We start from the raw sequence: 26,088 nt of genomic DNA on the forward strand, positions 1-26,088 counted from the left end.
AGGGTCTGTCCACACAGCTGAAAAACACTGCTGGGACTGTCCTATATACACAGACTGACAGAAGAACTGTATTTAATCAGCATTTTAGCTCCCACGCAGGCATAAGGTGCCTAATCTTATGTATTATCTTTGATTACAAGATTCTTAGCAAAGAAAAGTAAATTTTATTTATTTTTACTTAGAGGTATTTACCTGGAAAGGTTTAGCTTCATTTCACATCAGAAGCAATCTTGCAAGTGTCTCTGACATTTTAACTGGGATATGCAACAGAAAAATCCCCATTATTATCCCAAAAGTTGAAAGGACATCCAGAAAAAGAACTTAAGTGAAAACCTGGCTTCACTCAACATATTCCTGTTGTTATTAATGAAGTCAGGATTTCACCCATTGATACATCAGAAAATATAATATCTGCATATGACAGTGCTCAGCATTATCTTGTTTGTTATACAAGAGAATATAAAAGGGAATAACATGAAATCTTGTGGACAGAATATGGGATTTTCAGGTATAAATTAAAAATCCTGCAGAATTTAACCAGTCTATTTTCATTTAACATTTGTAGGTCTCTTTGATATCCTCAGGTGGAAGATACAAAGAAACACAGAACATCATACTGTTTACACAGTGTATATATTTTTTATTATACCTGTATTGTGCATGATATTGTTATGATATATGCTGATTAATAAATTGGATTAAATTTTAATCCAGTGAAGACGACCAAGGGGCAGAATATTAAGTGGATCCTATTAAAAATGTTCTTTCTTCAAAATCTGTGGATTATATTAGAATTGCTGGGAGTTTTTCTATTTATCATTCATTCCTTCCAGAGAAAGTGAGTCTGGGCATTGTTACCATAACACTAGTACCCTGCTGTGACAATTACACTGACTTGATGGGTTTGAACAGTAGAAAAAGAAATTATCCTAAAGTGGGCTTAATTTGAAATACACAAGTCATTGCAGTATCAGCAGCAGTTTATAAAACTAACGTCAGGGAGGCTACCTAATAGTTGTTTATTTTTAAACAATCTCAAATATTCAATTATTATGCCCTCTAAGGCCAGTGCTCATGCCAAGCATTTCTGCATAGAAATACATACACATAGATCTGTACCTTTGATTTAATTTAGAAAGTAAATATAGTATGTTTAACATTAGCAAGGTTTTTTTGTTTGGGTTTGGTTTTTTACATGAACAGTACCAATAGATTACTTTTCTAACAAGAACAGACTTAGAAAACATAATTATGTGACAGTGCTATCTAGAATCATGTACAGGCAGAACCTATGGAACTTTTATAACAGATAAATACATGTTGAGCTACTGAGCTACTATAGTCAACGTTTTTATTCGTCTCAAACTTCAAACCACAGCTTTATGCAGTCCTGGTAATGCATATACTTGTGGTCTGACTTAAATTCATAGATCATCTTCACAGACACTCTGCAAATGAACCTCAAGAATGATATATGTATCCTCCTCTCTTCCGACCGAAAACTATACACACAGCTTTGCTCCATGGCACACTAATATGCAAGTCCTAGGACTATTCCAGAATGTGTAAGTCAGTTGTAACAAATGACATGATGATCCTCAGAGGCAGACAGTTAATCATCAACAGCTCTATATTAATACCAGTGTATTAGTAAACAATAAAGAATAAAACTCTGAAACAATAGGCCCTTGCTATTGCTGAAGACAAAACAAATTCCAGTATAAAATGTATGACTAAAACTCCACTTAAGGAACTGTGCAAATACTAAGGCCATTAGTGTACACTGCATTCTTTGCTTCTGCAGCCCTTCTCTTATCCAGTTTCTTTCCTATATAGCTTAGTGTTGGTTCAATTACACCTGACCAAGCTCCAGAGACAGCATAGTAGACGTAGCTAAAATAAGCATAGCTGCATACCAGCATATGCAAGTGCTAATTGCATGTCTGATTGACCAGCCATACGCATTTCTTGCTTTACATTACTAACTGTATCAGGAAGTGTTTTCATTCCATTTACCTACTTGCAAATTTGACCTCTATCATGTCATACCTTTTATATATTTCAGAGTAAATGCAAAAAACATACAGTCCCCAGAAAAGGAGAAAAGTATGCATCATAGGTACTTATGCAGTTTGTGATTTTGTTTCTCACCAAAGTGCATGCAAAATGATGATCTAATCCGTGTCATTATAGCATACATTTTTTATACCTTGCTGTTATTTACATTATGCATTGTGTATTATTAACAAAATAAGGAAGAAAAACATTTGTCCTCTCAAACATTGTCCATTTTTAGGGCCGTATTTCCTCCAAAGTTCATGATAGGGACTGAAGGCTGAATAAGACAATGTTGTGATGTAGTTTCAGGTCACTGTCATAAATGCTTTAGCATTCACATTCTGAGCTGTGTAACAGAAAGAAAAAAAGAATTTATGCATCAATTATTCAACCTTCACAGAATCTGTGTCAAAATTAGAGATAAGTGTAAATTTGTCTTAATTAGTGCAAACAGCATATTACACCAAATCTCTCCATATGTATGTTTTCTCTGCTTAGATTCCATCAGGTGTTTTGCAGGTATCTTTCATTACTAGTAGGTCCAATATGATCAAGTAAGTAAATATGGGAATCCTGACTGTTTATCCACTACTTTGCTTGCATTCTCTATTTCATAAACACTAATATCAACAACTGAACTTGAAGATTAAAGTGCTAGACACCGTCACACACTGGTCTTACCCAGTGACCACACCTACCTTCTGAGGATTCTGCAGCCTTACCAGTCACGGTCTCAGTCTTCTATGCTTTGTAGCTGTGTTATTAGAAAAAAAAATATTTGACTATGCTCCTGCAACTATTTCACTGAACACTTTTATAAATAAATAGCATAAAGTGTTACCACATATATGGCTATGTCTAATTTTTCTGTAAATTTCTATAATTTCTAACTACCTGCATTTATTATTTATTTTCATTAAAAATTTAAGATCCTGATATTTATTTTATCTAATGTTTGATTACTTGCAAATGTTTATAATAATAATTTACCTTATTATCACATCCCTTTTTCTTTCAATGCTCACTGACTGCTGTTTATTTTATCTTAATTCTCAATATTTCCTTTCCTTGTCTCCAACTTTTTCTGTAAACCCAACAGGTTTCCCTTAGCCCACCTACCTCTTCCTACATTTTCACACTACTTTGTGAAAATATTCTGCACAGTTCTAAAACTGAAAAAGTAGCAAATAAGTTATGCAGAATGATATCCCTACCAGCTCAGGTCACAACATCTCTAGACTATTTTCCTTTTGGAAAGGAGTAAACCTTCCAACTGAACAGTGAGTATTTTTCCTAGAAAAAATATTACGGTTGTTATTTTCCTCATGCTGCCTCTTCCTTTAGAATTGGTATTTTAAACAGAGAGTAATAGTCCATTTACATTATTGCTCCTTCTTTACTTTACGTTAAATGTTGGGTTGAAAATAAAACCTTACAGAAAAAGTTCCTCATCAAGCTTTAATCCTTTTCCTTATGTAAAAATCTCATGTATTAAATGATGTGCAACTCTTATATAACAATAACATGATCATGTAATTAACAACTGTATTACAATACATAGATTCAAAGGAAAAGAATAAAATTCACATGAGCAACCACGAAGGTAGTATAATGTCTGACAACATGACTTCAGAATCAAAATAATGTTTGCTTTTGAACAAAGGTTTTCATACTAGAGTGGGAGATGGGATACTGTGTCATGTGCTCAGTCTGGTAGAACAGAAGGAAGTATATAGATCTTTTTCTCCCCTCCTCTTTTACCCTTTAAGAAGCCTCAGGAAAAATAGATGTATTGTTGGGTCAGGTGATCAATCATGAATCAATCACACTTTGCTTTCAGCATCATTCCTTTCTGCTGTAGGTGCTCCTGCAGGTCCTGAATGTTCCCAATACACATTGTTCCATCACAGCAGCAGCATGGACTTGTAGTCTTTATATTCAGTCAAGTTTGGCATCCTACAAAAATCTCTTTCAGAAATGCAAATGCAAGAAGGGAAAGAGTAATTCGTAACAGTTTATAAATCAATGAGAATTTCAAAAGATTTACAAAAGACCTGTCTCTAGCTGCAGGTCTTTGACCCTGACAAACTTCAAAGGTTGGTGAAAACAATAAGGTATTAAAGCTTTGAGGAAAAAACCCCAATGTATTACAAAAATCTTACATAATGGAAAGTGTTAGGCAATCTAAAGAGGGGGTTCAGTATCAGCTGTCCTAATAATGCTTCTGCATTTCTTACTTTGTTTCTTTCATAACTAAATTAGTGTTCATTTTTACTTTCTGGCTAATGAGGTCTATTCTTGCCTAGCAGTTAAAAAAATTGAAAGTCCTTTAGAGGCCTTATCAGAATATGTAAGTTTTCAACTCCTAGCATATGGTTACAGTACAGATAGAAAGAACTCAGGCTTTTCACTCTGACAGTTAAACATGCATCTGGTAATAAATATACTTCTGGGCATTATAACTGTCCAACAAAATTCTCTCTGTTCCGATACTGTTATCTTACACTTATCGATGAGGTTTATTTGAGGTTTCTTTGAATGAGCTAAAAGCTTTTCAAAGCACTGAGATATCTTTGTTGCATGTGTACACAGTTCCCAAAACCCTGAAGGCAAGCTTCTAGATATTCTTACAATGGTAAAAAAAACTTTAAAAAGCCTATACTCAGTGAGCTCTATGAACACACATGAATATCACACAAAGCCTTTTCCATTTCCCTTCAGTAATCTCACAAATGCCATTATCACCATTTATTAATATGTTGTTACTTTAGTTATCCATTGAAAATATCATCTGCATTTTCTACTTATACTTCCTGGCAATTGCTCTGGCTCCTATTACAGGAAAAAACAAGTATATTTGAAGTTTTTCAAATTAAATCCCAAGTTCTATGTTTAAGTGAAAATGACTTAAACACTAACATGCATGCTAAAGAGCTCTCTATTTGTTTTGCATGATCAGTTTAAGTTTTAGTTGAAAGCAGTCAGGGAGAAGATAGTTAGTGCTGGAACATTTCCTCTGACTAAAATAGTGAGATGAGTGCATACGTTAATACCATTGAAGAAGCAAAATTTGTGAAGTAGAAGGAAAGAAGCAGCTCCATGAGTCTATGCAGAAGCTCTAGCTTTAGATAATGATTTAAAAACTTAGGATTTCTAGCTCAGGGAGGCAAAAAAATATTCTACAAGAAATGGCAGAGCTGCTTAAATCTCTTCTCTCAGATACATTATGTTTAGTACACAAGGAAATTTAGGGCAATACTCTTGTGGTCAGGAGTATCAGTAAGCGTAAAAACCACTGTAGATCCACAGAGTAAGCAAGCTTGTCAGCTGCATCATTCAGCTAAACTCAGAAGCAACCTAATGTGGAAATATGTACAGTTAATGTGTGATCACGCTACAGAAATTATCAAACCAATCTGACTACATACAATTTTTTTGGTTGCCTGATGTCTTTCTATGACCATAGATAAGGACTATAATTTTTTCTACCTGACTATTTTTCAGGACTATACTGGGGACTGTATTATGCAAGTCTTCATCAGTGACAATTTCTTCTAGGCTGTCTGGCATCAAAAGGAGCTTTAACAGCAAGGTAAATCTCCTTAAGTGACCTTTTTTGAAGCACAAGGGCTTACAAGGGGCTGCTATGCTTTCAGAGCAGAAACAAGCCATCACTAACATTGTTCTCAACAACCGTCCTATGATGATTCAGCAACTTTTCCAGCCTGTTTTTGAAGATCTTCCAGATTGTTAAGATCTTTCTTATACCTGTACAGGCAGGCCTCAATGTGTGTCTCTTGGTTAGGGATGATATTCTTTTTGCTTTAAAAAAAATCTGTGCTAATTTTTTTCCAAAAAAAATCTGTGCTAAATTTTTCCTTCATACTCAAAACACTAAGTTGTTTTCCTTAAACTTAACTTACACTTTTATCTGCAGTTTTATTTATGGAAAGTCACTATATAAAAAAATAGTCCTTTTCTCTAACTTCCAGTGATAACCAGCTTCATAAACCAGTCTCAATATTAAAGTAATATCTTAACTTCTTTTACTGTTATCAGTTCTGCAGAGCCAATTAAAATTTAAGAGAAAAATCCTACTCTCTATTGACCTGTAAACATCATTGAAACATTTAAAAAGCCTTTTCAAATTTTACTACTTGAGGTGTCACTAACATCAACAGAGTTAGCACACAGATGTAAAGCAAGTTTTTAAAAAATACAGCATTGCACAGGGGAATTCAGGGCAGCATTTTGGCTACCAAATCCTTCTTACTGAAACTAATTCATCAGACAGAAGCAACTGTAATTCTTACCTCCAAAATGGTTTCATCATTTATTCTCAAATTGACCCAACTTAATATGGACACATTGGAAAATGAACTTGGAATTCTGCATTGATATTTCTAAATACATGAAGACAAAGGTCACAGTATTTAGATTAGTAGAGAGAATCACAGAGTAGCTGAGGTTGGAAGGGACCTCTCAAGATTGTCTAGTCCAATCCCTTTGCTCAAAGCAGTGTCAACTGGAGCAGGTTGCTCACAACCATGTCCAGACAGGTTATTAATATCTCCAAGGATGGAGACTCCACAACCTCTCTGGGAAACCTGTTCCAGTGTTTGACCACTCTCACAGTAAACAACCTGCTTCTTATGTTCAAATGCAATTTCCTGTGTTTCACCTTCTGTCCATTGTCTCGTCCTGTCACTAGGCACCACTGAGAGAGGTCTCCTTTTCTCTGCCCCATCACCTATTTATACACATTGATAAGATCCCCGGAGTCTTCTCCAGGATGAACAATCCCAGCTCATTCAGCATGGCAGATTTTTCAAAACCTTAATCATCTTTGGGGGCCTTCCCTGGACTCGCTCCAAGTCCATATTTTCTTGCACTGGTGAGCCCAGAACTGAACACAGCACTCCAGATGTAGCCTCACCAGTGCCAGGTATAGGGGAATAACCACTTTCCTTAACCTGCTGGGAATGCCTTTTTCTAATGCAGCTCAGGATGCTGTTGACATTTGCTGCTGCATGAGCTGACTCATACTCAACTTGTCGTCCAGCAGGAACCCCTAGTCCTTTTCTGCAAAGCTCTTTTCCAGCCAGTTGATCCTCTGCCCTGCTCTGGTGCATGGGGTTGTTCCTCCCCAGGTGCAGGACTTGGCACTTCCCTTTGTTGAACTCCATGAGATTCCTGTCAGCCCATTTCTCCAGCCTATCAAGGTCCCTCTGAATAGCAGCACAACTCTCTGGTGCATCAGCCCCTCCTCTCAATTTTGTATCACTTGCAGACTTGAGGGTGCACTCTGCCCCCATCATCCAAGTCATCAACGAAGATGCTACACAGTATTGGTCCTAGTATTGGCCCTTGGGTACACCACCAGTGACTGGCCTCCAGCTGAACTTCATGCTGCTGACAAAAAAACTTTGAGCCCAGTAGTTCAGCTAATTTTCAGTCCACCCCACTGTCCACTTCTCTAGTCATAACTTACTTCATAAGTTTGTCTAGAGGATGCAATTCGGAGACTGTGTCAAAAACCTTACTAAGATCAAGATAAACAACAGTCACAGCTCTCCTCTCATCTACTGAGCCAGTCAACCTTTCACAGAAGGCTGTCAGGTAGGTCAAGCATGACATTCCTTTCATAAATGCTTGCCAACTACTCCAAATCACCTTCTGTCTTTAATATGTTTATAATGGTTTCCCTGATTATTTGCTCCATGGCTTCCCAGGGACTGATGTAAGGCTGACCAGTTTGTAGCTCCCAAGATCCTCTTCCTTGCTTTTCCTGAAGATAAGAATGACGTTTTCTTTCTTCAAGTCCTTAGGAACCTCCCCCAAACACAATGACCATTCAAAAACAATTAAGAGTGACCTTGCAATGACATCAGCCAACTTCATCAGCACTTGCTGAGTCAGGTCCACTCATGGACTTGTGTATGCCCAGTTTGTTTAAATCTTCCCTAACCTAACTCTCCTCCATCAAGGGTAAGTCTTCCTTGCCCCAAACTTTCCCACTGGTCTCATAGGCCAGTGAGAGACACCAGTGTCAGAAAATTTTCATTTTCAATTCAAGAAGGTATGACTTTGTTGATCCTGTCAAAGATGACTGAAGATACCAGTACTCACAATAGCTGTCTGAATTAACCTTGAATGGGGACTTTGCTAATCCTGTCTTGTTTATGCCAGATTCATCTGAATGATGAATACAATGATCAGAAACTCAAACACAGTCTCAGTGAACCTTCTGGAATATGTTCATTGCAATACCATTTGAGTGGATGAGAATAAAGAAGGAAAATTGATTACCACTTTTGTTTCTTCTGGACTGAGGAGATTATGATCAGGAATTAAACCCTCAGTGTTTAACAGTGCAGAGAGCATTATCATGTTCAAATTATGTTACCTCAGTGGGCTCCCCACTTACGCTATGGAGAGGAGTATCACTAAAAGAAGAATCTTGTCCTTGTCGGGAAAGTAATATAGCAGTATTTTGCAGGGAAGTTTTATGGCTTAAATAAAAATTAAATATGTATTTACAAACTTGAGAAAAATAAAGAGTGTGTCAGAAGTCAGACACCTTCTGTATTGGTAAAGTGGAAAATAGCCTTTGTCTCAAAAAAAAAAAAAAGATTCCTTCTATAGGCTTTTCCGTTTTGCAGCAGAAATTGTTTTCATGTTCTCAGAATAATCACAACTAACGTTATTCAAATAGCAAGCATCTGAGTAATTAGAACCAGGGATAATGGAGCATGCTGAAAAGTTTTATCTTACAAGGGATCCACTATCAAGGCATAACAGGTCAAAAATGACAGGTAGCAAACCAAAAGAAAACATTTTATTGTATCACGCCTTATCCTTGGAAGAGCCACAGGAGAATGAAGTACAAGCATGGAGAAAGATTCTACTCAATCCAAAATAAAACATCCATTAAATAGCCTTAACTCCTCCCTTAGAATTTATTTTCTAGAGAGACAGTTGTCACAAGTAAACAGACTTGAGAAACCTTCCGGTTTTCAAACAAAACATTGACTTAGGATCTCTTCACAGGACACAGTGCTGCTTGCGAAGTTCATCTGCCAAGATGTCATTTTTCTTTCCAGGATAAAAAAGCAAACAAAAAACTCTCCCATGGTTATGATGATATGTTAATTAACCTATCATTTCTGGAATATAACAGCTTGCCAGCAAAAAAGGCTAACATTGTGAACTGACTTCAATTAGGTTCCCCATCCCAGATGATAAGTATCTTTAATTAGCATTTAAGCACTATTAAGTAGCTATATTTGGATGGTCCAAACAGCTTTCATTATGTTTGATAGCCATTAGGAGTTTAAAAAGAAAAAGCATCTTACATTAATCTTAGTGTTCAAGACATATTCTCAAAGGAGCAACTAGCAAGCTCTTGAATGCAGAGTCAGCTTAACAGTAATTTTTTTCAAGTGCATCTACAATTAGGACTTCAGTGTTGTGTAGGTATGTTTAATCTAGGGTTAAACTGAATTAAGGTTTATTAAGGCTATGATGCGTTTCACTTTACTATGGTTAGATTGCTGCTGTTATCCTCACTGGTGTATTAAAACTATCTGAAGTATGTCTGACTATATTGCACTGGAGTACAGGCAGCAGACCATTGAGATACGGACATACATGATGATCAGGACTTTTTCTACACCTTCACCATCTTCCAGCACTTATGGACTAAGGCACAATTAAAACAAAACTCAATTAATTTATAATTACCCAGCAATAACGATTATGTTTTCTTTTTCTCTGAACATCTGTCACAAAGTGTTTTCATCTTCACTGAACATTAGTCAAACACCTGCTTCTCTGAGCTGTGATGCTGTGGGGAATCATTCTCCAACAGGGGTTTAATATGTGCTGAAATGGGAATGAGTATCTGTGCCTTTAATTAACAAGGAAAAATGTAATAATACAAAAAAACAGCTAACACTTTTTGGAAGCTAAACATAAGTTCTCTTTCAAACTAAATGAGATGAGCCACTTGAAGCCAATTCAAAATAAGGATCAAGAAGCAATGGCAAGGTTTTTTATCTGAAAGAGTGCACTGTCATTAATCTTCAGGTTTCAGAATTCTTCCTCTTTTTTTCTTTGACATGTTTCATTTTCTATGAAATCAGGATACAAATATATCAGAGCAGTTTAAATGCATTCTGCTTTTTTTTTGGCCATTATTTGAGATGTGCAATTCAGTCTAGATTTCCTATTCTCATTTCTAGTATATAAATGCTACCTCGTTTTTACAAGAAATTGTCAATTATTTGGATTGAAAACAGATTAAATGTACATAACTAAACTTAGAAAATATTAATATTTTGTTTCATGAAAAACTTATAAAACTATTAATGTCAATAAATGGTGACACAGTGTGAACTCAAACATGGGTTTCTTACGTTTCATATATTTTAAGGCTTGTATTACACACTGGCAGGTTGGAAGCTGAGAGTTAGTCCTGCCACTGCTCTAATCTAAATGATGTCAGGGCAAAGGCAAACAGAGATCACCACCTGAGGACATTTTTATTAGTAACACTTAGGTCAACTAGTATTAGCCTCTGTTCAGAATATATATGCTCAAATTAGGCTCATTTCCCAGCTGTTATAGCCTTATCAGTGTCAATTTCTAGAGACCAATATGGATCCTGAAAACAGAGAAATAAAGAGAGAACCACAGTACGCATAAATGATAATGCAGCTGAATAAATCATACCAGAAAAGTGGTGAATCAATCTGAATATGAGAGACTGTGATAAATTCAGTAAAGAAATTAACAAACTGCAATAGATGGCTAATACCCTACCTACAGGAACAGCTCAGCATATGTAGAGGTTATACATACTTCATGTCATAAATCACAATTTACTTTAGACATTTTATTCACTAAAAACTAACAGCTTGCTTCAGCCACATTTCCTCTCAGTCACCAGAGTGCTATGCACACTGTCTTCATGCTTAAAGGAAAGGATGGTTAAGTGACTGACCCCTCTGTCTCCCTCCTGTTCCTTTATCCCCTTTCTTCACTTGAGTGGGTCTGCTTAACACTAGGTTTTTATTGTAGACCTCTTAATAACACATGCAAAACCCCAAGGCCCTTGTTAAACACACTGCTAGATTTCAACTACCATTTCAGATACCGTATTGTCTAAGCCTAGTCTTCCATCAAGAGACTATAATTTTAGCATCATGTACGCAGAGGCTACTCATATAACCATTTGGAAAACAAATATCTGGGATTTCTTCTCTAACTTTCTATTCTTCTCAAGAATACACGGATCTGTGCTGGATGTGGGGGTTTTATTGTACAACAAAGCAAACTGCTAGCTGAGTTGCATTTACTGAGTCTCCCCCAAACTTGGATAAAGATTAAACTTTTACCTCCAAGCAGTTAAATTCTCAAAGAGATAACTGTCTGAGTCTCACTAATATGCATTGTTTAATACTGCTGAGCCAGAGAATGAATTCTGTGACTTCTCTCAGCAATATGACTACATTGCAATAATAGCTACAGCTAGTATCTAGCTGATACTGATGTAGACTAGATTCTGCAGTAGTGCTAGAATCACTGCAATTACTCTAAGCAACAACTGAAGCTAAACTTTGTATCTAGTCCAAAATCTTGAGACCTGCAGTTCAGGTCTCCTTAGGACCTCATGATAGCGTTATTTCTAATTTAATGAACAAGGAAAACTAATATTGCTTTCAAGAAAATAATTGAGCAAGTTCTGGCAAGATCAAAATATAAAGCTATAGGGATCTTGGAACCAAAAGGATCAGGGCTAAATAGTAACTAACATCCATCATTTACACTGCTGTCTGCACATCTAGAGTGGTCACCACTGTTTGTGAACACCTGGACAACAAGGGAACAAATCCTAAAATGAGTGACTTAAGATTTCTCATAAAAGCACTCAGTCTGCTCTAACAACATTCTCTCAAAACAAAAAGCCTAAAAATAAGATAGACAGAATTATATATATACACGTCCTAGAACATGGATAAATAATCCCAAGTCAGTGATGGCTAAAAAAGAAAAATGTCACTATGAATTTGGGAACTATATATCTGGGGAAAAGCTCTGCTAGTTATTTGATCTCTTAACCAACACTGTGAGCAGATTGGTCCTCAGTTGACAGAGGACCGATCTGCTTTTCTTGCCCTAAACCCTCAAAAAGAGGTACCACAGTCCTAGAGTGTAGTGGCTGATAACTAAAACATCCATGACACTGATCACATACTGAAGAGTAGAATAAATATGTAAGACAACGATTGAGAGAAGAGCAGATGCACAACTCTCAATATTAAACACTTAATAATTAAAAAATACATACCTGTATGACAGCTTATGTTTTCCAGATGTACTTCTGCTGCATGCATTCCACTGGGGCTGGGCATGGATTCGTGCACCTAAGGTCAGAGAATTGAAACCCTTCAGTTCATAAGTACACTTCAGCCATTTACGCACAGTGTAAAGGAGACATTCTACTCATTTCTTTTCCATTATAGACTTAATGAGCTATAAAGAAATGGGAAGCAAAGGGGAAAGTTGGAAGAAAGTGGAATACTTATGGGAACAGCATGTTACAAAAGTAAATCTGTTAGATAGAGGCAATTAACTTTTCTCTTTCTTCATGTGTTTATTCCTATTCAATTGTTATTTTCTCCCAAACAATAAATGAATGAGGTAAGAAATCAGTCCTTTTTCAGTACTGATGGACAGAATGACTAGCTAGAAAACATACCCAGAACAATACTTGTTCAAAATGCTTTGCAAAAGGTCTATAGAGAAGTCTATGTTATTTTCTTGTACTTACCAATGAGCAAAGCTGGTGAAAATTTTTGAACGTGCTGTGATTACACTGAACATTGGTGTCTTTGACCATTCATAGCATTGCACTCTACTGCATGTCTAGTTTAAAATTTCTGGTGCAAACTAGAGAACTTTTCTCTCAAAAGAGACAAATTTTGAACAGCTTCATTCAAAACCAAGTAAAGATTAGTGCCATTATGATACCTGAGCTGTGTATATCCATCAGTATTTTCAGGAGCTTTGGTTATGATTTAATGGAAACCTTGTAATGATGAAACACAGAGTGTATGTGCAGGTGTGTCAGGGGGTTCTGACACCAAAACTTTCAAAAGTCTGTTCTAGCTGCTTCAGTCTTAAAAAATATACATATTATAAAAAGATAAAGAAAGGCAACACATGTATGAAGCACATGGCAAAGGTAAAAGTTCAGAAATTTCATTAAAGAGTACAAAGACAAAAGATACAGCCTTTTAAAGGACAGAAGACTCTAATTGCTGGCAAGTGCACATGAAGTAAATCCTGGGAGTGGCCCAAAGCTTGCAAAGAAAACTACAGCCATTATCATCAGTAGCTGCAATTTAAAAAAAAAAAACAAAACACCTTTATTTCCATATCTAAGTTTTCTTTGTTGATTTTTTTCCTGGTATTCAGATTAACCTTTTATTGAGCATAGCCTGCATAGGTCAGAAATGCATACAAAAGCAATCTTACTAGGTACAGGTGAAAAAGGTTAGAGTATGAAAGTAATACTTCGTCATCAGTCAGAAAATCACCATTTTTTGCAGAAAACGGGCAGAGAATTTGAACAACCCTGTGAACTAAGTTTGTCTTGTCTATGTAGAAATTACCAGTATAAAGTGCTTTACCTAATTTTTTGAGAAGTCTCAAAAGCAAGAGAATTGTAAAGAATGCATCCATCAGCACACCTGACTTTGGAATCAAAAAGGCATCCTCAGGAAAACACAGATTCCAACCATCTTTGAAAAAAGGCTCATTTCTTTTCCTTGCAAACAGATACATAGCTAAATGACACTACTGCTGAAAATAAAGATCACTCATCTAGGGAATCTCCATTTGTGATTCCTGGAAAAAAGTCTTCTGCAATTGCAAGCATGCTAGAGATACTTAACTCCAGTATTGACATGGTAATCTGATGATGCACGCATACACCAATTCCAGAGCACTGATAATAATGTATACAGAAGGCAAAAGCATTTGGAAATTTGGAAAACACTTGTTTGCTTATGTAGCATACTGTTGTTATATTGTCGTGCACAAATACAATCTTGACAAATGTTAGGAATTCTGAAAAAGCGTAAGATCAGAGTAACATAAAATTAATAAATCCTCAAATAGTGATAATGAGAAAACATGGGCACAGCGTACTGTTCTGATGCATTCTTTGAAAACTAAAACTAGACAGAAAGTTTGAAGACTCCAGAGCAGACACTTTTCTCTGAAATCAATATGAACCTTTTTATCTAATAACTTATTCTTTTCTTAATTTAAGTGATTTGGGGAGTTTCCCCAAAGCAACTTGATTGGCTGCTGGGTGGGACTCAACTATCCTTTGAATCTCTCTGCAATAGTAAAATAGTTTATATTCTTTATTATTCAGTCACTGAGTGTGTGCCATGATAAACAAGTGACAGACCTCAAACCAAAACAATATGGAAGCCTGTTGTTAGTCATAGCTACTGTTCTTTAATAAAAACATCCTAGTTAAAATGGAAAATGATTTCACAAATCATTTATTAGCCATACTGCTGTGCAGTAAACAGTGATACACTTTGCACATCCTGTAACTGAAATTAAAATGATTAATTAACACGGCATATCGATGTATTGCCTTATGCGTAGACAGCTGTTCCTACTTGAAGTATGGATATACTTACAGTTCTATCATTCATATTATATGCCACCCACTAGTGGTTATCTGAAAACCTCAAGATGCCAAAAATATTAAATGGTGGAACAACATCAAGGTAATTTTGTATTAAGATTAAAAATGTCTTGAGATAAAATTTCATACAGTTGTTCTGATAGGCAGTCTGTACATTGAAGAGTCTGTCCAGTTCAGCAGATGCTAATTAATGCTGATTACTCACAGATTAGCAGCAACTTAGATGAGCTAGTTAAACCAACAGGGGAAAACCAGGCAAAAAAAAAAAAAAAAAAAAAAAAAAAATCCTGTGTATTTCTTACTCTGGCATTCAGAGTAATCTTTCATGCAGTTCTACTTTCAGGAATTTAATGGGATTTCTACTTTTTATTATGTTTGTACTAGGCCTAAACAATGTACTGCTTTTGGAAAAACTTTACTCCTCCTAGAAACATTTTTGTCTATTATTAACTGCTTCAGGATTAAGAAGTCTGAACAATAACAAAGTAATTTTTTTGCTTCTGAGAACTTAAAATTCAAAAATGTGATATATGGAAGATAAAATTTGATGACAAAAGCAGATGTGTTTATAATTTAATTCCATTTAATTTTCTGATTTCATTTTTTGTACATATGCAGGTTTTTTAGAGATCTGAATGAACAGAGAGGAAAACCATTCTACGTATAAGACAGAGACAGGGAGGAAATCAGTTGGAAACAAAGAAATTAAGTTGGCACCACTGGTAGAGAAGTTGCTGGAGAAGATATTGCATAAATGAAGAGATTAATGGACATTGTTGTGCCTTGTACTAGTAGCATGCTTAGAAAACTCATTTACAACTGCCTTTCAAGCACAGGCAACACTATTGCCCTGTACCCCTGCAACTGCAAGATAAATTCTAAAACAAAGTAAAGATGGATAAAACAGACTTAGGCAAAAAAGTTGTAAGGTTGGTAGGAAAAAACACAGAATTAGCCCAAACTACTTTTTGTGGACTCCATATGTCTACTGTCAGAGGGGTCACCACTCTTTCTCAGACAGCAATAAGAGTCAGAAATACTTGCAGAAGCTTAAAGCTTACTTTCAGCACCAAACTGTTGGCTACAGCCAACAGGAGTAAACTACTTGCCATAGAAAAGTTAAAATCTACCTTGTGGTTTTGTAGGTCAGCAAGGCAAATTACAGGTATCTCAGAAATAAAACATCAGACTCAAATCACCAAAGAATAGTATTATTTTCTTTTTTTCAACCATTGTGTACGGCTTTTCCAAAAGGAAATGCTTCAAGGGAAATGCTGAAGAGAGACCAACATCAACTAAACACTACACTGAGAAAATCCAGACTGTTTTACTACAGAGGTAGTACAGCAGAGCACCTGCATTAACAGGATGCATCTTATTAGAAAGGAACAGCATGTTCTGGAACCAATATCCATCCAGACTGAAGTCATGACAAAATAATACATGTCTGTTAAATGAATCCTGAAGGGGCAGCCCAGAAAGAAGACGACAACGACCTCCAGTCAACCACATCAGCAGATAAAGCAAAGACTGGAACACCTTCATGTCAAGCCAACCATTACCTTGGTCGCATTCTCATCTTCTAGAGTTTTCTTCAAGCTCTTCAACAGATTTTATCCATTCCTATTAGACACATATCTGTCTATGGTGTATGCACCTGCCTCTCCATAGCATATTCTTGCAATGTATTATCTTGAGAATGAAAAAGGGCACGAGTAAGCTCTAGCCAGTTCAACAAAAGCCTATTATTCCAATGGTTCTTACACTAACTCTCCCACATTCAATTTTAAAAGCACAGAAATGAAGGACATACATTCATGTTTACTTCTAAAACTCTCATTGACTAATATATACAAACCCCATCAGCAGTGGCATGGATATGAACCTGTTTCAATTCACACTGAAATAGATTTAGCAGACACGTGGTCAGTTACGAAGTCCCAAGAGAAGGAATGAGAGCAAACAAAGTACACAAGATAATTTCTTAAATTGCTGTGCTGTTTCAGAACCAAACATATAAATATACTACCAATAACAAAGGTCATCAGCATGTAGGAAGGAACTAAGAATACTTCCTGAATCTGACTTCTGATATTTGGGCTTGGATTTGGGGTTTTTTTTAAATAATTTCTTTCCATACACACATGATAGCAAATAAGCAATATATATAACTAAACAAAATATTAATGCAACAGAAATAAGAGTGAACACTAGAAAATCATATTGAATATAGCATTACAGAACAAACGTTTAACCCATTTTATGACTACAATTATTATTCGTATTACTGTACCACCTAGGGATCCTACTGAATGACAAGAATCCCACTGTGACAAGAGTGGTGAAAACACAAAAAAAGGAGGCTCCTGGATCATAAATCTTATAATCTAAACATCGGACAAAAGGAATGAGCAACACACTCAGAAATATGAGAACATGAGCTAATATGAATCAGTGTAATAAAGAGTAGTTGTAACACAACAGCAGCCCTAGAAAAATACATTTTGAGCAGGCAGATACATCCTATCATTTTTTAATATTTAGAAAACATTTTTTTTTTGTTCTATATAAACAAAGGAAAAAATTAAGTAAAACAAATCCATCAATCCTAAATCCATTATGTGAAGGTTTATTAGTGCTAGCCTCTGTATAATCTCTAGTGACACACAGGTTGAAAAAAATGGTCAAGATTTGTCTATCTGTGCTGAATAATTGGATTTTAGTAAGAAGCAAAAATCATTTTAAGAAACGTTAGTGCACAATGAACTCCATCTGAGGCGAGAAGAAACACTGTCCGTTTAATCCCACAAATCTGAACTTATTGTGTATAACAATTTTATTTTCAAGTGAAAACAAATAAAATTTTATAGATGTTACAAAGTGACCACAGATTTAAAATTATAAACTCATCACAGTTCATTCTCCAGCAATAAGCTGAAGTAGTGAAGCAAACTACTCTCATCAACTAGTCAATTGCTTTCCAGCGTCTTGGTTGGACATAACGGATGCCCGATTCCTTCTCATTCACAAAGAAGTAAGTAGGATGTTCTGATTTTTGGTCTCCTTCCATTCTTCCAGGTCTTTACTGTTTGGAAAGATATCAGCAAACATACTCAGCTTCTTTAAGAGACAGATCTTTTGTAGAAAGCCGAATTGGACAGCAATCTTTACATTCAGTGGATTCTCACAGCTGAGATGTAATATTCTTGTGGCTCTACTTGTAGTGGAGTAATTCAGAATTGTGCAGCTGTGTTATACAAAAAAACTTGCCAAAAAAAGAGAGCAGGAACACTAAAACTAAGCTAAAATAAAGGATTCTAAGACTGAAGAGAAGAAAATGACCTGTCTCTTATGGTCCCGTAAAAAGACTGCATTCAGATTGTGTTCCTATCACTTGCATATTAAGCTGCAGGCATTATTGTATAATAAGTGCTAGCCAAAAATGGACAGAATGCTATGAGAATACATCTTTCATCTGGTCAAGAAACTTGCCATGGTGTGAGCTGTAAATCTTATTAGATAAGGAACTTCTATGGCTTGTAAGCCTCCTAAACACTTATTAGGCACATCTGATTATGGTGTTTTCTCTTGGAATCCTTGACTATACCAGTTAAGGAAAATACAAAAATGCATTTTGTAAAAAAAATAACCCGTAAGAAATATAATTTCACATGTTATTATGAAAAATCAAATACGGACACTTGCTGTCCCTTTGATTCCAGGTCAAGTAATGACCACTAGCCACTAGGCAAGGAAATCAAAACACACTAAGCAGAAAGGTTTGAAGAAGGTTCATACAACCATGGTAGATCAAGCTCAGATGCCAGTAGGCAGTGGAAGAGCATAAAAATGTCATAGTCTTCAGGAAATGTCGATCTAGATGATTCTATTAAAATGTTGTGACTGGAGGATGTCTTCAAGACAATTATAGGAAATGGGGTGAGGTCCAATATACTTCTTGAAGAAAATGTAGAATAGTTGGGGCTTTGTCTCACCATGCTCAAGAAAACCCTTCATAAATATACTAAAATAAAAACAAAATCTTGAGTCTGTATAAAGTGGAAAAATCATGCAAAATTGAAAGTAAAACCAGTACATGTATGTGTCAGCAGTTATATAACATGTACAGTATAGTCCAGCGGAGATAGCTCCTTCCCTCAACAGCGTCTCCTTAGGAGTCAGCCTAAGAGTGTGAAGTTAATTTTGAGCAACGGTAAAGACATTTTGGTGCAAATAATTGGCATACCTTTGCTTTAATCCAAACTTGAATTGCTTGAATTGCAGTGGCAATAGGATTCTGTTGACAAGTAAGTTGAGTCAAAGGAAACAACAAAAAGGAAGGTTCCATTGAATAACAAACATCATCAGCATTGTTTGGTATTTGTACGTGGTACCAAAAGGGGTGAAGATCAGCAAACACATCAACGGAAGGGATTCTCAGATGCCTGTAGTAACGCTGGAAGACCTCTGTCTTATGTACTTGGATTCTGAAATAATCTTGTGCACAGTGAATGCAACCAGTGACACAGGCAAACAGACTAACAATTTTTTTTGCAGGCTTGGAAATTTTATCCTATCCTCTTATTTGTATCATGCAGTGCCACATTTCATGCCTTTTAGAAATGAACAGGATACTATTAAATCTAACTCAACCCATTTGCGGTTAATATTTATGCATAACTTACTTTGCTTCAGTCTTGCTCCCTATAAGCTTGCAGGTACATATAAGGGACCTTGACAAAAGTCTGTAGACTGCAATTAGAATTCTAGTGGTGCCTTAGGGAAATTGAATTTTTGTGAGTTTTAAATGCAATCTTAATTCACCATGATAAGTAAACCAAACAAAGTTTGTGCCCTTTGACAGCCTGCTCCCAAGCCACCCAAATATGAATGAAACTGTAATATAGTAACAACCAATGATCACAATATGACCAGCATGATGTTTATACACAACTGGGACTGGTACTAGGCAAAATCAAAAGAGGGGCTTTAAGTATTTCTAGCAAAGAGCAGAATGATTTTGCTGGCAGAGGTCCTCAACCCAGCACTGAAAGGTTTATTTGTGGCTTTATAAACTGAAATAGCAACTTAAATTAAAATTATAATACCATGTCTTCTTATTAGACGCTCTCCTACCCACCTCCTAAACAAAGCAAATTATTTTTACCTGGATTCTTCAGACAGTTGAGAGATTACATTGCAAAGAAACTTATGACCTGGAAAAACAAAAGTTCAATTCACTGTTTTGAAAAAGTTCCAAATGGTAGGTGCTACTCCACTGGCATGAAGGAAAATCTCCCTCCCCTTATCGAGAATTTGTAATGAAAACTTTCTATTTTATATTCTATTATGATCCTAGCTCAGAAGACAAGACCCTTATTTTATAATTGCATACCAAAGAAACATAAAACCCATTACAGATTAAACTTCTACATTGTGAAAAGTTTCACATTGTGAAAGTGAAAATCTCTCCATAAGAAAGGTATCATCAGTTCTCTTTTCTGAAAAATTGGTAAATGAGAGAAATCTTTCAGGCAATTGCAAGTTTCCTTAAAATTCAGTGGGTACAAGGAGTAAACAAAAGACTTCTCCGAAGGTAAATTTTAAAAATTTTGAAATAAAACATCATCCTTCATGAACAAATCCATAATACTCTGCAGTTCACAGGGACAGAATATTGGTAGAGGAGGCTTGGGAATCCCATGCATCTGACTGTAGGCTGGGCTGAAAATCAAGGACAGAACTCAGATTGGTGTAACTGTGGTGGCAGCAGCAAACTGCTGCTGATGACCCCAGTCTCCAGGTGCACCAATGTCACAGAAGACTAGTTAACTGAACTACTCAGAATAAACTTCTTAGCCCAGCTGGTACGAAGCAAGTAGAATATTCCATTTCCAGAGACTACATTTACCTGGCAAATAAGTTATTTCAGAGAATATCACAATGATAATGTAAAATAGCAAAGAAGGAAACAGTACTGATCATATTCTTTTTTATGAACACAACACGCGCGCGTGCGCACACATGCACAAATGCTTCTTAAAGAGGAAAAATTTAATTAAACATTAGCTTGTTTAAGAAAGTATGAGGGCTGTCTTTGCTTTACGGATGTCAGACTTGGAGGTTTGGTATGGGGCAAAAATTACATCACTGGATTGCTGCAGAGCTACAAGGCAAATGGTAGAAATAAGATGTATACTTGCTTGCTTGCAAGTGTTCTGGCTAGTATCTTGATGAGTTCACAACTTTCAAAAGATTTAGCTTTCTTTCAGGTATTTAAGACAAAATTTTTATTTCCTGTTACTTCACTTTTCTCTGATCTGCAATAAAAATTTGGGGGTCTCATTTTCATTTACCCATGGATCCTTCCATACTACCTGGACTCCACCGTAACTGAGAATAAAGTCTCTAATATGCATTTTGTTTAATATAAAACAAATTCAGTTTTAATGTCCCAAGGTCTCAGGATTCCAAGACGTAACTAACTGGTAGTCTTAAAGGAAACAACTCTCTAGAAACAGATGCATCTAGTAAGCAGCCTATTGCTAGGTTTCTTCCTCTGAGAAGTACTGCATTATAAGCACTAGAGGATCATACGGCCCGGGGGAATAAGGTGATAGCATCTACATTAGTACATTTCTTAATTATAAACAATAATTTTATAATTTCATACCATTTCATGATCATTTTCTCAAAGATGATGAGCTAATTATTCATTAGGTACTTAGAATATGTAAGGAGGCACATGTACCTTGCCAATATTTTGTCAGATATAGTCTGTTAAGGAATTGCCACATTATATAGGTTAGACTTCTATAACATCAGTGTTTTCAGTTCCCTCATTACTACATCAGATCTGCTCTTGCCTTTGGGCTCATCTTAGATGTTCTGTTATTTATCTTCTTTAGTGATATTTTCAACTGTTACCTGACTGTGGAGGAATTTTCATATGTTAATTCATTTATGAATACTATTTCTGCATCACACTCTACGAAATGAACTGGAAATGATGAGCTCTGAAGCTGTAAATAAACAGCTTCAAAAATAAAACATTTTCAAAATCTATAAATATCAAATAGATAATGTAGCATTTGTGGAGAAATAATTAAATTAGTTTTCCCAAAGATAAAATGTGTTGATTTAATCGTTGAGGAAGAAATGTTTGTGGGTTTGGATTTTGTTTTTTCAAGTTGAAAAGGAAAGTAGCAATAGCTTTATATATACAATTCAAATTCAAGTTAAAAAGTTATAATTTAGCCTACATTTGTGCCTCTGAAATACCACAAGTTTGCTTAACTTAGCGGAAAATTTATCAGAACAACTTAGGAAACTAATATCGAACAGCTTTCTTAGTAGTTCCAAAATACAGAAACACCAATTAACTCTAGCCATCTTTAGTCACAAAAATTCATCGTCTTTAGCATTTCTTGGCCACTCTCACTCATTTGCCTTTATCCTTCAATCTGTCTTTAAATCCCGTTTGGTATCTATGCTCATTTTTACTGATACATCTATTTAATACTGCTAACAGGCAATTTATCTTTTTTTCCTTAAAAAGCAAAAATATTTCCTTTTACATTTCAGCCTAAAATTTATTCATGGTCAAGCACATCCATTTGTTATGTCAACAATGTCCTTGGTCTATTCATAAATATAATTAAATATCCTTTTAACTTTTGCTTTGTTAAGGTCAATGAGCCATGCTTTTTTAATCTTTACTCATGTGGCATTTTCTCAGTATCTGAATAGTAAACATTTTCTACACTTCCAGTATTCCAGACTGGATTGCACTAGAACCTGCATAATGCTATTAATATTCTTTCTATTTAGAAATAACCTCTTGCTATTTCATACATTTTTTAATATATATGTACACACAACCCCCAAATCTACAAATTTGTTTGTAAAATTGTTTTGTAATTCTCTCTTTTCTTAAGAGAGAGCAGACTAGCAACAGATTTCAAAACACTTAGAATTACTAAAAATTTTATGTCATGCATAAAAATTCATCCTTGTATATATTTTCTTGGAACCTACTATTTTTTGGGTAAATTGTTAGATTTTTTTAGAGTACTGTAGGTTGATGGGTTCTACAAGTGGGATAACATGAAGTATTTTACTTAAAATCCACCACATTCAATGCCAAAATTATAAATGGCCATCTATAATACCCTAAAAAAATATTTTTGGAAGAGAAATACAGAAGGGAAAAGAACAGTGCTAGAGAGTAAATGTAAGAAATTGAGCCACTGAAGTCATCCTGCTGAAACCCGCTGTCCACAGAACTGAGAAACACTGTGCCACTAGCAATTGTTGTACTACGTAACGAGTGTTTAAAAACTCAGTGAAACTCCAGCTACTTTTTCCTTCGTGGGTTTTGCGGTTTGTTTTGATTTTTTTTTTTTAAAATCAAAGGCAATGTCCAGAAACATCATCAGTACTAAAGAATCTGTTCACGGCATTGTTTTACAAAAGTTCCTAACAGACAGTGACTATATTATTGTTGGATGTAACCTTTATTTTATTAATGATGAGAAGTAATCAATGGAATGCTAAAAATAAACTTGTAAAGAAATCTAGTCTGAATTCTGAATCTGTTGTTTGAAGCAAGTTCAGTGATCACGGTAACACCAGTTGAAGATTGACTCTTGCTCATTCTGAAATAGGCATGGCTCTTCTAAAAAGGTCACAAATTTTTGAAATATAGGCACCATGTTTTAAATTTTGCACATACAAAATATGTTGATGTCACTCAAATTACACAATGTGGCAGTGCTATAAGTCTGAACATTATTGTCAATTAATGGCAGAGAAAAGAGCCCAAAGCTCACGTAAGACTAATGACTGGGACAAATCCTGAAAAGAGACAAAAAGTATAAAACAACAGTTTTCCTGTTGTATATGGTTTTGCGTGTGCATGTGTGAGAGTGCATATAACAAAAAAATGTTTAAGAGTAAGTTCAGATAATAGCCCATCCATTTGTTCTCAGGTTCTTATCCAGTTTCATTGCTAAAGATTTTGATTTTAACTGCATGTTAAAATGCAAATTCAAATCCCATATAAACAATTAGTTAGTGTGTTGACTGGTTCAAACCAATCAAAATTGAGAATTACTGCTGAATGTCTTCCTTTTAATCTACTTGTCAGCCTCTGGGTATGTAGGGTACTTCACTGTCTCAATTTTCTCCTTAACTTTATAGGACGGGTACAGGCCTGTTCTTCCTAATTTCCTATTGATGCCTTTTGAATAACCATCCCAGTGGTTTCCAGCTACTCCAATTATATCTCCAGGTTCCATAGGAATTTCATCAGCAGTTCGTGGATGATGAGCATAAATAGCAATTTGGTTGTGGGCATTCTGTCCCCCAAAGTAGTAGATATCATCCAAAGAATGGAAATATGCTGAAGCATCTGGATGCAATGTCTGCATAATTTCATAGGCAACTCGACAAACCTTAGAAATAAAAACAGAAGAGAAGTCATAAATATTGTGTGTGCTTGTCATATATACCACAGAAGTCAGCAACCAATGTGTAAAAATTAAATCTCACAAGAGGATCAAGTTTTAGAATGTCCAGGTCAAAAAAAAACCAAAACAAAAACCCTGCATATTTACTAACAAGAAGCATACAATTTTGCAGCATTGTAATTAGTACTCTGGTGATCAGATTTGGTAAATAAATAAATAGATAAATAATTAGAACAGTCTACTTTTCAGTAAAAATTGAAAACATCTACATGAACACTAGCCACCCTGCTTCTTAAAATTAATTATATGTAGCCAATCAAATGTAAAAGCAAATTTGTTTTCCTTTTCTACAACTAATGAAAACTGTATTTTACTTCCCTTTGAACCTTTAGAACTTACATTTTCAAATTTATTCTGCAATAATGAGGCTTTACATTTACTTTTCTAAAGGAAGCTCCAATTTTCACAATCAAGCAGTTCCAGAAATGTAAAGCTTTAAAATGCTGCTAATATTAGAACAGTGATAGAATTATGAGTGTTGGCAACTTGGAAGACAACTAAATGAAATTGAATTCCAGCAAGACAATAATGATGTTGGTGAGGAGAAAGATACATTTTGAAGTGTCATTGTATCACATTTTATGAAGGGAATTTTCTTCACACTGAAAACAGGTCCCCACATCAGAATCATGCTGTATCTCTCAGAGCTGCCAGAAACACAAAAGGCTGCCACTATATTAAACAAAGCTCTTTTCAACAATTGGCTAGAAAGCTCTTCTCTGTCAGGTGCCTGATATGGCCACTGTGACCTTTCTGACTTCTGATGTACATCACTGTATCTTTCTCTGATTTTGCGTACTTGATCAAGCTTGATAAACTAACAACAGAGCAGACTTTTTCAATATGGAGAGGCATTTGAGCTTTTTCATAATTTTCAGTCTATGTAAATATAGTAAAGCTTGATTTTACTTTTCTCCCTCTGAAGATACGGTGAATAGAACTTTGATCAGTCAAATGACATATTTGTACTTTCCTACCTTCTTTCACAGAGGCATTTGCTTTAAAAATGCAATAGATTTCCTTTTATCCCTTTCCATCTGATCTTTGAAGTAACTTTTCAGAAGTAGCTTTCAGAAGATCAGGCTGGGGTTAATTATTTTGAAGTACTTGTTATACTCCATGATATCGAAACAAATTTGATTACCCATACATTGGTAAGAGGATATTTATTTTATAGCTTCTGTGACTGTTTTTGATGTTTTGTTCTCTGCATGTGTGTGCACCCCAGGAGGAGGATACACACACATACTCTGTAAAAGATTTTATATATTTTCAGTAGAAATGCTTTTTAGTGAGTGTAAGTGTCCTGCATACCTGACATAAAACATACATCTATCTCCTCTCAGCAACTGTTTTCTTTGTAGTGCCAAACCTAGGTAACTAAACTGTAAGCCGTTGAGGGCAGTAGGCAAAGAATCCACATGCAGAATTATAGTTAAAGCCAGCCTCCCATTTTTTATTCATAGGTTCACTTGTTTTGCAGCCTGTATACTTACATGTACAATGCAAAATACAAAGACTAATAAGTCCTGGAAGGAAATGAGATTAAGAAGAAAAATACATCAGGCAGAGAGAGCTACCATTTCACCTAAATGAATACTGAAGAGACAAAAGGTCTTTGTTTTAGTGTGCAATCTTAATTCTGCTACTGTGTTATGATTTGTGTAACTGCCTTGTGGCTTTTCAATACATCTCAATTAACGCGATGTTGCTGACGTACAGTGCCAAGGTAGGTTGTTTCCCTTGACTTCACATCACTTGATGGGC

General features: G+C 35.6%; 1 protein-coding gene and 1 long non-coding RNA gene across 10 annotated transcripts in view; both read right to left on the minus strand.

The window, feature by feature from the left end:
- Window positions 1–242: 242 nt before the first annotated feature.
- Window positions 243–16,859, minus strand: LOC142409725 (uncharacterized). 3 transcript variants are annotated; one of them, XR_012775752.1, is made up of 4 exons: window positions 16,354–16,859; window positions 12,410–12,485; window positions 2,210–2,404; window positions 243–254 (listed from the first exon to the last, which is right to left on the minus strand). It is a non-coding gene; the product is annotated as an uncharacterized LOC142409725 (long non-coding RNA). The 3 variants fall into 3 exon arrangements; XR_012775751.1 differs by lacking the exon at window positions 243–254 and having other exon boundaries at window positions 1,170–2,404; XR_012775753.1 differs by lacking the exons at window positions 243–254; window positions 2,210–2,404 and adding an exon at window positions 2,657–2,812.
- A 284-nt stretch (window positions 16,860–17,143) lies between these two features.
- The window catches only part of FUT8 (fucosyltransferase 8), a 140,926-nt gene continuing 131,981 nt past the window's right edge, over window positions 17,144–26,088 (minus strand). For 3 of the 7 annotated variants that reach the window (XM_075502570.1, XM_075502571.1, XM_075502573.1), the window contains one exon: window positions 17,383–24,246. In XM_075502570.1, coding sequence (XP_075358685.1) covers window positions 23,929–24,246 — 318 coding nt within the window. In that variant the 3' untranslated portion in view covers window positions 17,383–23,928. Of the gene's footprint in view, window positions 24,247–26,088 lie in introns of all 7 variants that reach the window. The other 4 variants (XM_075502574.1, XM_075502575.1, XR_012775898.1 and 1 more) reach the window with 3 other exon arrangements.

This window comes from Mycteria americana, chromosome 5 (assembly GCF_035582795.1).
Source record: "Mycteria americana isolate JAX WOST 10 ecotype Jacksonville Zoo and Gardens chromosome 5, USCA_MyAme_1.0, whole genome shotgun sequence".
In the NCBI taxonomy this organism is placed as follows: Eukaryota; Metazoa; Chordata; class Aves; order Ciconiiformes; family Ciconiidae; genus Mycteria; species Mycteria americana.